The sequence below is a fragment of the Pelophylax lessonae genome (assembly GCF_965119305.1).
Source record: "Pelophylax lessonae genome assembly, chromosome: 1".
In the NCBI taxonomy this organism is placed as follows: Eukaryota; Metazoa; Chordata; class Amphibia; order Anura; family Ranidae; genus Pelophylax; species Pelophylax lessonae.
Window position 1 is genome coordinate 175,136,345 of NC_138768.1, and position 12,656 is coordinate 175,149,000.

The 12,656-nt window shown below is 46.4% G+C and overlaps 1 protein-coding gene across 3 annotated transcripts in view; it reads left to right on the forward strand.

The window, feature by feature from the left end:
• Positions 1-12,656, forward strand: part of FER (FER tyrosine kinase) — a 452,282-nt gene that overhangs the window by 165,916 nt on the left and 273,710 nt on the right. For all 3 annotated transcript variants that reach the window (XM_082263755.1, XM_082263756.1, XM_082263757.1), the window contains one exon: positions 10,158-10,250. In XM_082263755.1, the coding sequence (XP_082119881.1) occupies positions 10,158-10,250 (93 nt within the window). The remainder of the gene's footprint in view (positions 1-10,157; positions 10,251-12,656) is intronic.

Sequence of the window (12,656 nt, forward strand, 5' to 3'; positions counted from 1 at the left end):
TGTTGCAGTCCCGCTACAAATCGCTGATCGCCGCCATTACTAGTAAAAAATAAATAAATAAAAATTACATAAATCTATCCCCTAGTTTGTGGACGCGATAACTTTTGCGCAAACTAATCAATATACACTTATTGGGATTTTTTTTTACCAAAAATGTGGCAGCGTGCATATTTGCATAATTTGATGAAAAAACATTTTTTTTATTGGGAATGTTTTGTAGCAGAAAGTAAAAAATATATAAAAATAATATATAATTTTTTTTCAGAATTGTCGCTGTTTTTTTTTTTTGTTTAAGGGGGTAAAACTTTCCGGTCCTTAAGTGGTTAATAATTTCTCTATCATTTGACAGGCACAGCTTCATATCTTCTTAGCTATTGGGTTATGCTCCTCCCTTCAGGAATAGGACACTAGGCAGGAAAAAGCTTTCACCACGCCTATGGGGCTGTCCCTGCAGGCATAACCCCACACACTCTGCTACTGCCCTCAGTCTGTTTCTGCCTAGCTTAGGAGTAGGACCTAGTTCCCCGCTGGGACTTGGCTGTTATTTTTTGGGAAACTTTTTTAGTAATATTCTTTAAGTAGAGTTCCTGGAGAACTACAAGCAACAGCCGGCTGAGTTTCAGACTGGATATTCTAGATACTTAAGGTCTCCCAGCCTGGCCAGCGAGCAGGTTATATTCCAGCACTAGGCCTCACCACTACAGAGCCCCGATGGACGGGGATGAGCCAGCGAGTGGACCGCCTCGCTGGGACGTAAACAACCTGGAATGCCCTGAGTCACAGCGTACCCCTTGGCTGGCAGCACCCCCATCCCGGGTGGAAGGTAGTCTGCTCGGAATGGCGCCTACCTGATTCCGTGGTATGGTAAGTGCCCCCCCCCAATTATCTGGCGTTCTCGGGGTGGACGTGGACCCCCTCCATGGAATAGACCCTTTGGTATCCCTCGGTTCCCCTGGCCTCTCAGGTATACCAGCCCCCCCCCCCCTTCAGCTGCCCCCCCCTCCCAGAACAGGTTCCTGCCTTTGGGGGGTGGATATATTGTGGCCGCTGCGGCGGTTCTGCGGGGGGGAGGGCGTTTTTTTCTGATCTGTTCTTTTCTGTTCCATTTTGCTGTAGACTTACCCTGCATTAATGTCAGAATCCCTCATTGTAATGTATGGGCAGACATTTTCTAAATCTGCCCCATAGGAATGCATGGGGTGGCCATTTTCTTGTGGTCCACGGTGCTGGGCAGCATAGGTAGGCATGATGCAGGTGCTTTCACTTCCTGTGTCAGATCGTTCTTTCTGCTGTACAGATCGTTTCTGCAAGCCTCCTGATCGGTTTGGTAACATCTTTTGGGGTCTCTTGTGGGTTTCCTCAGACACACTGCTAACAGACTGTGTTAGACTGGGACTTGCTGTACCGCTGTGCCGTGGTGCGATCACGTTTTTGCGACTTTTTTAAAGTGACACTACATCTTTTTAAATTAAGTGTAAATGGAGTCCCAGGGCACAGCCCTTGTCAGCTCTTATAGCAGTTTTGGAAAGCCTGGTTCTTAAAAGAGAATTTAGTGTCAAAGTAACACTAGCCATAAGCTCCCTTTGCCTTCGCCCCCCTCTGTTATATCTTTAGATTCAGAGGCAAATGTGGCTGCTGCAGACGCACCCCACCCTGGTGGCTCTATGTCAATCGCATTCTGATGGCGAAGAGGACCGGTCTTCGTCAGCCCCTGCGCAGAAAATCGCATTGGTGGAAGCACTTCTAGTTTCAGTGCGAGAAATTTAAAAAAATGGCAGATGAGTCTATAGCGTCAGGTGACGCAGGTGTCTTTTGGCACCCACAAATCCCAGAAATCGGCCTAAGTGTTCCCCTGTCTGTAAATTTTTTGACAATATTGTCAATGAGCAGTGGGGGGCGCATCAAGCACATGTTAGTGGTGCCCAAGCATTTTAATAGTCGTTATCCCTTCGCGGATAAGATCACCACTCTATAGACCGTGCCACCAAAGGTGGATCATCCAGTTTCCCCGGCCTTTACGGACCCAGTTTATAGACTGATTGAGTTGCTGTCCTGCCATTTACATGTGATAGTGGGCTCCATATTGAAACCAATTTTTGTGACTACCCTGGTGTCACCGTCACTGAATAGGTTAAGTTACTAAAAGGTGTTTGGAAACGGAACGTCTCTCCCCGGGTCGGATTGAGCTCTTGGATCAAATTGCTCAGCCCTTCTGTATACATGTGATGCGTCGCTGGATGAGGCTCCACTGGTAGCCAGAGTGTCCGTGGTGGGGATTGCTATAAGATGCATGGTGTGGCTAAAAAGCTGGTCTGCGGACCAGGCTTCCAAAAAGGCTCTTTCTGACCTTCCCTTTAAGGGGGAGAGGTTGTTTGGATCCTCCCTGGATGAGTTGATCAAAGGCCTTATGGGTGGGAAGAGTACTCTTCTTCCTCAATCCTCTAAGGGCAAGGCACCACATGCTAGATGGGGGCCTTCTTTTACTGCTCATAGGCGGCTTTTTCGTACCAAGAAAAAGGAAAGCCATTCAGGTCTTCTTAGAGTTTTAAGAAGACGTGGTCAGGTTAACCAAAGACAGGCCAATCTGGATCTGCAGACAAATCCTTGTCTGCATGAATGGGGCGCCCTCACCCGATTTTGGGGTGGGGGGATGTCTTTGCTTCTTTCCGAAACCATAGACTTCCTTGTTTCAGGACAAATAGGTTCTCAAACTGATCCAATCAGGGTACAAGATCGAATTTCCCGGTCTTGACCGTCGGACAGGTTCTTCCTGCCCAATCTACGCCTATCTCCAGACCGTTTAAGGGATTTCCGAGAGGCGGTACAAGATCTGCTGTTGCAAAGGGTGATTGTGCCGGTTCCTTCTCAGGAATGTTTTCAAGGGTTTTATTCAATCCTGTTTACTGTTCCCAGGAAGGAGGCAAATTGCGCCCAATTCTGGACCCCAAGGCTTTCAACCGCTTTGTGCGGGTACAGAGGTTAAAAATGGAGTCCATTCGCACTGTAATGGCGTCTCTACACCAAGGAGACTTTTTGGCCTCCATAGATATCAAGGGCGCATATCTATGCTGGACACCAGCGTTTTCTCAGCTTTGCTATAGGAGAGGAACATTATCAGTTTGCGGCGTTACCCCTTGGTCTCGCCTCCGCCCCCAGGGTCTTCACCACGGTGCTGGCTCCGGTGTTGGCATTACTGTGCCAATGGTGGATTTTAGTACTGGGGTACCTGGATAATCTCCTATTGAGGGCGGACTCTCACTCAGCCCTGTTGGACGACTTGACTGGCACTGTCCGAACACTGCAAGAGTTGGGTTGGAACATCAATTTAAATAAATCCGCCCTGATACCTTCAATGAGACTGAATTATCGTGACCTGACTCTGGACTCCGCTTTGGCGAGGGTTTTTTTTTTTCCCTAGACAATTTTCAAAAATTCCAGGGGGGCGATCTGGTGGTTGTTAGCAAACAATCTGTCCTCTTGGCGGACTTGCATGTGGGCCTTGGGTCTGATGGTATCAACCTTTTGAGGCAGTTCCACTTGAGACCCTTACAAAAGGAGATTCTCGTAAAAAAGAACAAGGATCCAAACTCCTTGGATACTTGGATTTGGTTGAGTTGAAACACAGTCTGTTCTGTGGTGGTTTCACTCGTCAGCACTTTGCCAAAGCAAGTCCTTGCTGCCGTTGTATTGGACGTTGGATACCACCGACACCAGCCTTTCAGGCTGGGAAGGAGTGCTGGGGAAACTCTGCGCCCAATGATCCTGAATGGTGGAAGAGTCCAAGCTGCTGATAAATATCTTGGAGCTCAGAGCGATAAAGCTTTGCCTGAGTCATTGGACAGCTCATTTTCAAGGTTGCGCGGTCCGGATTCAGTCCGACAATGCCACGGCCGTGGCGTACATCAATCATCAAGGGGGTACCAAGAGTGTCTTGGTGGCCCGAGAGGTGGCCAAGATTCTGGATTGGGTGGAAAAGTTTGTTCCAGTGCTTTCTGCTGTTCATATCCCAGGGGTGTAAAACTGGCAGGCGCATTACCTGAGGAGTCAGGTGTTGGATCAGGGGGAGTGGTCCCTGCACCCGGAGGTGTTTTTACCTCCTTTGTGTTCGGTGGGGGACACCTGATGTCGACCCATTTGCTTCTCGACTCAAGAAGGTCAGAGCTTTGTGGCCAGGTCAAGGGATCCTCTGGCCAACGCCACAGACGCCCTGGTGGCTCCTTGGGGTCAGCATTGGCTGATATATGCGTTCCCTCCTTTGAAACTTATGCCGAAACTGCTGTGCAGAATGGAGGTGGAAGGGATTCCGGTCATTCTAGTGGCCCCAGACTGGCCTCGCTGATCTTGGTACGCAGACCTGGTAAGGTTGGTCGCCGATGCTCCCTGGAGGTTTCCTCTCAAGGGCCGATCTTTCATCCTGCTTTACAGTGGCTGGCTTTAAATGCGTGGATGTCAAAAGCCAGGAATTGAAGGATAGAGGTCTTTCTGACTCTGTGATTCCTACACTGTTGAAGACCAGGAAGTCTACTTCCAGGAAGATCTATCATCGTACGTGGAAATCGTACATTTCATGGTGTGAATCATTGAGAGTGCACCCTCACTTGTTTTCGGTAGCTAGGGTTTTGATTTTTCTTCAAAGAGGGGTCGAACAGCGTTTGGCTTTGGGCACTATCAAAGGGCAAGTGTCGACTTTGGCTGTGTTTTTCCAATGCCCTTTAGCTACGCATGCCCTGATTCCCACTTTTATTTAGGGGGTGCGTCATATGGCGCCTCCGAGTAGATGCCTGTTACCTCAGTGGGATCTGAATTTGGTGTTTATCGGTTCTTCAAAATTTTCCTTTTGAGAAGATTAGGGAGATTCCCAAGGTTGCATTTTTGATGCCTATAATTTTTGCCCGCATAGTGTCTTAACTGGCGACTTTGTCTTGCCGTTCACCTTATCTGGTGGTCCACAGAGATAAAGTGGTACTTTGACCTAATCAGTCGTTTCTTCCTAAGGCAGTTTCTGATTTCCATTTGAATGAAGACATTGTGCTGCCTTCACTCTGTCCTAAGCCCAAGCATCTCAAGGAAATTGCTTTGCATTCTTTGGATGTGGTTAGGGCAATTAGAGTTTACCTGGCGGCTACTGAAATCTTTCAGGAAATCAAACTTTCTCTATCGCTCATTGACAGACGTAGTCTTCTTGATTCTCAAGAGCTGGGTTATGTTGTCTCCGCAGGAGTAGGACTAGGCAGAAAGACAAAACGTTCTGGCTCCACCTTAGGGGCAGTCCCTGAGGGTATATCCTCCCTCTCTCTGCTACAGGGAATCAGTTTTTTTCTGTCTAGCATCAAGGACGCCTATCTTCACATTCCCATTTTCGCAGGACATCAGCGGTTTCTACGCTTTTCCGTAGAAGAGAACCACTATCAGTTTGTGGCGTTACCTTTCGGTCTCGCCACAGCTCCGCGGGTCTTCACAAAGGTGTTGGCCCCAATGTTGGCACTTCTGCGCCAAAGAGGTATATCGATCCTTGGTTACCTAGACGATCTTCTGCTTCATGCAGAGTCTCCTCAGACCTTGCTACAAAACATAGAAATTACTATGATTTCTTTACAGGAATTCGGGTGGCTGGTGAACCAGCAAAAGTCATTTCTGGTTCCCACCCAGAGGCTCGAATATCTGGGTCTAATTCTAGACACAGTCAGGACAAGAGTTTTTCTTCCGGTAGGGAAACTCCGAAAGATTCAATCAGCAGTCCAGTTGTTACTGTCCAACAGCTGGTCTTCCCTTCGGACTTGCATGGGGGTTCTGGGGTTGATGGTGGCTTCGTTCGAAGCAGTCCCATTTGCCCAGTCCCATACCCGAATTCTTCAGCAAGAGATTCTTCTCAGATGGAATCGGAATACGGAATCCCTGGACAATCAGATCCGATTGAGCAAACAGACCAGAGAGTCTCTGGTCTGGTGGCTTCGGTCTCCGATGCTCAGCCAGGGAAAGTCATTTCTGCCAATATATTGGACGATAGTGACCACGGATGCCAGTCTATCCGGATGGGGAGGAATTCTCGGTCAGTTATCTGTCCAGGGACTTTGGTCCCCGGAAGAATCCAGGTTACCGATAAATGTATTGGAACTGAGAGCGATCAGACTTTGTCTGATTCACTGGACCGAGCAGCTCCAGGGCAGCCCGGTTCGGATCCAGTCGGACAATGCCACGGCCGTGGCTTATGTCAATCACCAGGGGGGCACCAAGAGTGTCCGAGCGGCCAAAGAAGTGGCTTGCATTCTTCGCTGGGCGGAACGATTTGTTCCAGCAATCTCTGCGGTGTTCATTCCGGGGGTGGAGAATTGGCAGGCAGATTATCTCAGCCGTCAGACCCTGGATCAGGGGGAATGGTCCCTCCATCCAGACGTTTTCCACCAGTTGTGCCTACGGTGGGGCACCCCGGATGTGGATCTGTTGGCATCACGATTCAACAGGAAAGGTCAGAGATTCGTGGCTCGCTCCCGCGATCCTCTAGCAGAAACCGCAGACGCACTGATCGCCCCGTGGGGGCAATACCAGCTAATATATGCCTTCCCTCCTCTCGCGTTACTGCCAAGACTTCTTCGCAGGATAGAGGAGGAAGGAATCCCAGTAATCCTGGTAGCGCCGGACTGGCCTCGTCGAGCTTGGTACGCCGACATGGTCAGACTGGTGGCGGACGTCCCGTGGAGACTTCCTCTCAGGGAGGATCTACTGTCTCAGGGACCGATCTTCCATCCTGCTTTACGATCGCTGGCTTTAACGGCCTGGCTATTGAGACCCAGGTGCTGAAGGACAAAGGTTTGTCAGCTTCAGTTATTCCTACTCTAGTTGAAGCAAGGAAAGCGACTTCCAGAAAGATTTATCATCGCACATGGAAGTCCTACATTGCATGGTGTGAACCTTTGGGGTTCCGTCCTCGGTCTTATTCGATTAGTCGAATATTGGCTTTTCTGCAACAAGGGGTTGAGCAGAAACTGGCCTTGAGTACTATCAAGGGTCAGGTCTCAGCATTAGCCATCTTCTTTCAGAAGCCTTTGGCTACTCATTCCTTGGTGCGGAACTTCATCCAGGGGGTGCGACATCTGGCTCCGCCAGTGCACGCGCCGTTACCCCCCTGGGATCTTAATTTAGTGTTGTCGGTTCTTCAGAAACCTCCCTTTGAAGATATTAGGGAGATTCCTCTACCCACGTTGTCCCAGAAGGTGGCCTTCTTGGTGGCTATTACTTCTGCACGCAGGGTGTCAGAACTGGCCGCATTATCTTGTCGTTCACCATATCTGGTGGTTCATAGAGATAAGGTGGTTCTTCGTCCGAATCCATCCTTCCTACCAAAAGTGGTTTCAGAATTTCATCTGAATGAAGAAATTGTATTACCTTCCCTGTGTCCTAAGCCCAGTCATCCTCGGGAGTTTGCTTTACACTCCTTGGATGTGGTCCGGGCGATCAGGGTATACTTGAAAACGACAGACTCGTTTCGCAAGACGGATTCACTTTTTGTGATCCCAGATGGACCCAAAAAGGGGTTGCCTGCATCTGCCGCGACCATTTCCAGATGGATCAGACAGACGGTAGTACAGGCTTATTCTATTAAGGGTCGGGAGCCCCCGTTCCCTGTTAAGGCGCACTCCACTCGGGCACTTAGTGCGTCATGAGCCTTTCGCCATCAGGCGTCAGTGGTCCAGGTGTGCAAGGCGGCTACCTGGTCGTCGGTGCATACCTTTACTAAACATTATAAAGTTGATGTAATGGCATCGTCTGATGCCTCGTTTGGCCGCAAGGTTTTGCAGGCCGCAATTTGAGGAGACCAGTGGTCTACCTCGAGGGTTTTTTCCGTTGGAAAATTTTTCTTTAGTCTCATTCTTTGTTTATAATGAGCCTTTAAAACTTCTAGTTTGGCACCGGTTGGGCCTTCTAGATTGGATTTGATTTTGTCAATCCCACCCCTCATTTGTGGCACTGCTTCTGGATGTCCCAGCTCTTGAGAATCAAGAAGACTACGTCTGTCAATGAGCGATAGAGAAAAATGGATTTTTGTAAGATCTTACCGTAAAATCCTTTTCTCTTAAGCTCATTGACAGACGTAGTACCCGCCCCTCTATCATTGAGTTGGGTTAAAATTCTCTGTACTGCTTTAAAACAGAACTGATTCCCTGTAGCAGAGAGAGGGAGGATATACCCTCAGGGACTGCCCCTAAGGTGGAGCCAGAACGTTTTGTCTTTCTGCCTAGTCCTACTCCTGCGGAGACAACATAACCCAGCTCTTGAGAATCAAGAAGACTACGTCTGTCAATGAGCTTAAGAGAAAAGGATTTTACGGTAAGATCTTACAAAAATCCATTTTTGTCCTTCCCGAAGGACCTCGAAAAGGATTTGCTGTGTCTGCTGTAACCATATCCAGATGGATCAGGCAGACGGTGGTTTAGGCTTATTCACCGAAGGATCAGGTTCCTCCTTTCCCGGTGAAGACGCATTCTACTAGAGCGCTGAGTGCCTCTTGGGCTTTTCGGTGTCAGTGATGCAAGTTTTCAAGGCGTAATGAAAAAAAGGGGGTCCAAGCGCTTATGGATCTTATCTTAACCCGTGGTATAAATTAATCAAAACGTGAAAATTAATCCAATATATAGCTATTGAGATAGCCCAATAGGAGGACGAAACGCAGCGTCTAGCGTGGCAGAGAGCGCGTGACATCATCCCCTAATACTTCCGGTCGGTGGAACGCACGCTGCAAGAGCAGCATCCATCAGACTAGACCAGACTGCATTTCTTTTCCTGCAACATTGTAAGTGTGATTCTTTGTATTTAAATAAAAATGTCATTATGTACTTCACCATGGCGGGCTATTTTTTTGTTTTATCTAAATGAGGAATGATACAGCCAACGATATTACCTACCACCCTGTAGAGAAATAGGATCAGTGTGGGATTATCCAGCCATTACCATATCCAGATACAAGGCGCAGTTTCCACATCTTTCTGGTGAGTGGGGTCACTCAAGCGGAGCACCAGCACTTTCTGTGTGAATACTGCACTGAAACACCTTTGGTTCACCACCGAATATTTTATCCAAGGACTTTTTTTCATCGTATATTCATATTTTTATATATTTATTCATTGGTGATTTTTTTGATTGAAAAGCACAACCAACACTTTGATTATTTGAGAAGCATTTTGTATAGATTTTTTATTGTTTATGGATTTCTATTATGGTCTACACAGATGATATTTTGGTAATTGGATTTGCACTTTAATATATATATATATATATATATATATATATATATATATATATATATATATATATATATATATATATACATATATATATATATATATTTTTCTACTACACAGTAGGGTAGATAAAAAAGGACAGCACTGACTCACTTATCTTTTCAAGTTTTCAAGGCGGCAACCTGGTCGTCAGTGCACACGTTTACAAAATTCTACAAGGTCGATGTGTTTGTATCTTCGGATTCCTCTTTTGGCCGCAAGGTTTTGCAGGCTGCTGTTTTAAAAGAGATCTTATTTTCTCTTTGAGGGTGTGTGTTTTTTTTCTTGGTGAGCTCCAGTTGTTCCTGGTTGAGCTCCTTGTTATCTGGTTGGCTACGTTTAGCCTTTGGGGAATTACGTTCTTCTTTGCGTTGTTTTTCCCACCCCTCGTGAAAATACTGCGTTGGGATGTCCCAATGGCTAAGAAGATATGAAGCTGCGTATGTCAGTGAACGATAGAACTGGATTTTTGACTTACCGTAAAATCCTTTTCTTTAAAGTTCATTGACAGACGCAGCACCCGCCCCTCTAATTATGAGTGGAATGGAGTTGTTGTCTTCTAAACACTGCTTGCAACAAAACTGAGGGCTGTAGCAAAGTGTGTGGGGTTATGCCTGCAGGGACAGCCCCATAGGCGTGGTAAAAGCTTTTTCCTGCCTAGTGTCCTATTCCTGAAGGGAGGAATATAACCCAATCGCTAAGATATGAAGCTGCGTCTGTCAAACTTCAGAGAAAATGATTTCCAGTTATTTGTGTCATTCTCAAAACTTTTGGCCACAACTGTTATGAAACATGTCAGCTGAAACTGTGTTTATTAATAAATGTATATTTTTTGTATTGCTATTACTACAGTTTGTTCTAATTGTTTTAAATTCCTTTCAGGACAAAAAAGAAAGAGTATCCAAGTTTGATACATTACGTCATTCAATAGCAGGGATTATACGATCGCCAAAGTCTATGCTGGGTTCTTCATCTGTGAGTTATGATTTTTCTTTTAATCTTAAAGCAAAGCTTTAGGCTGGGTTCACACTGGTGCAATGTTAGACATTACATATGCTACACACCGCATTGCTGTGCGAATCACATGTGATGTCTGTGCAATGCAAGTTTAGCCATACAAATTATATGGCTGAATTTGCATCGTATTAGCAGAAAAATGGTGCAAGACCCTTTTTTTGGTCCACACTGGAATAGGATCGCAGGATCCTTTGGCATACAGAGCGAATAACTGGCTCTGACAGATTTTGCTAATGTTTTTTGAGGGCATTCTAGAAGTGGCACAATATGCTCCAAATTCAAGTGCAAGTTCTAGACAGGGACGTGAATTTGGTGCATTCTTCACCAATTTTAGAATGCATGAGAGACACTTTAGCAAAATCTGTATATGCCAGTCTTTATGAATTGCAGGGAATAGGCCTCGACCTTTAAGGGGCAAAATATTTTTTAGTTTAACGCAAATAATTAGGAAAACAAAAACAGAAGTCCCCCCTCCGCCCATTCTTTTCACAAATGTCAATATTTTGTAGAGCCACCATTTGCTGCTAGTCTCCTGGGGTATGTCCCAAATATCTTGGCACATATAGCCCCTTAGATTTTTGGCCATTGTTCAAGGCAAAACTGCTCCAGCTCTTTCAAGTTACACAGGTTACATTGTTGTACAAATTGTCTAATTTTAATTCCAGGTTTTAATGCAACAAAACAGAAAAAACACCAATGTGGGGTTAATATGTTTGCAAGATGTTGAATATGCTATTCCAGACTTGAATTTTGGGTTCTAAAAAAGTAAAAGGTTCTGAAATAAAATATTTACAGTAAATGGTTAAGTAGGCTGGTAGCAGATTAACATTTTATGTAGAATCAATGATGTTTCCTGGGATTTTTTTCAATGAGATAGAGATACAATTATTCTCACTATTTTGATTGCTTTTAAAGAAATGTTATATACTAATATGTGGAGATCCACATGTTACTGACTTTCAACATCCGATATCAAATGGTATAAATTTCTGTTTGTTCAGCAGGGACTGGCTGAGATTCGAACCATCTATGGACAGTCTGATTGTACCCAAATTGATCCATTGATCGACTTGGATACAACCCGCATGTCGGATTTGTACATGTAATCATTGTCAGAAGCTATAGCCGCTAGCAAGTCACTGTGTTCTCCTGGCAGGGATGGCTCCCCGTGCCCACCTCTTGGGGGAACACAGTAGTTCCATAAGAGGTATTCAAAATAAAACAATCTACTTTCAAAAATCGCATCAGCTAAGGCGTGCCTAAGGTATAGTGGCATTGGAGTAAATATATTCAGAGCCATATCAAGTGTAATAGATGTGAAGTAATGTTTTAAATGCAATAACATTTTATACATGTTGGCAGTTATTATCTTTCAGTGCTTAGTAGCACAGGCTAGTCACTCATTGCAGTGGGAACCGCCGCTATCGCCGATTTAAAGGGCCAGCGCCATTTAATCTCTAAGTGTTTCTGATGGAGTCCCAGGATAGCAAATTCCCCCCAGCTCTGGTGGAGGGTTCAGGTACTCCTGAATCCTCTGCAATAGTCTCACTTACTGCTGCACTTACGACTTTAGCATCCAAAGTGGATCTGTTGATGTATGAGCGGGCTTCTAAGAAAAGGCCCAGGCTTTCTCAATCTTCTGATTCAGAGCTAGATATGGTTGCCACGGACAGTGTACCCCCTGAGGGGTCTCAGTCCTCTCGGTCGGATGGGGGGGAGGAGGTGAAGGATTCCCCCTCCGGGTCGGCCAGAGAACGCGCTGCAATGTCTCTGCCTGCACTGTCACGGAAGGTCGCCTTTCTGGTGGCGATCACATCTGCTCGCAGAGTGTCGGTGTTGGCAGCCCTGTCTTGCCGCTCCCCCTACCTGCTTGTTCATTGGGATAAGGTGGTCTTGCGACCTCATCAATCTTTCCTTCCAAAGGTGGTGTCCGATTTTCATCTCAACGAGGACATTGTCTTGCCTTCGCTGTGTGCGAATCCTAAGCATCCTACAGAGTTTGCCTTGCATTCCTTGGATGTAGCCCGGGCGATCAGGGTGTACCTGTCGTCTACTGAATCCTTCAGAAAGTCGGATTCTCTTTTTGTCCTCCTTGAGGGACCTTGGTAGGGTATGGCTGCGTCTGCGCCAACCATTTCTAAATGGATCAGACAGAAGATTGTACAGGCTTATTCGCTTAGGGAACAGGTTCCGCCCTTCCCTGACACGGCGCACTCTACCAGAGCGGTGAGTGCATCTTGGGCCTTCCGCCATCAGGCGTCGGTGTCCCAGGTGTGCAAAGCGGTGACCTGGTCGTCCGTGCACACCTTTACAAAATTTTACAAACTTGATGTTTTGGCATTGGCAGATGCCTCCTTTGGCCGC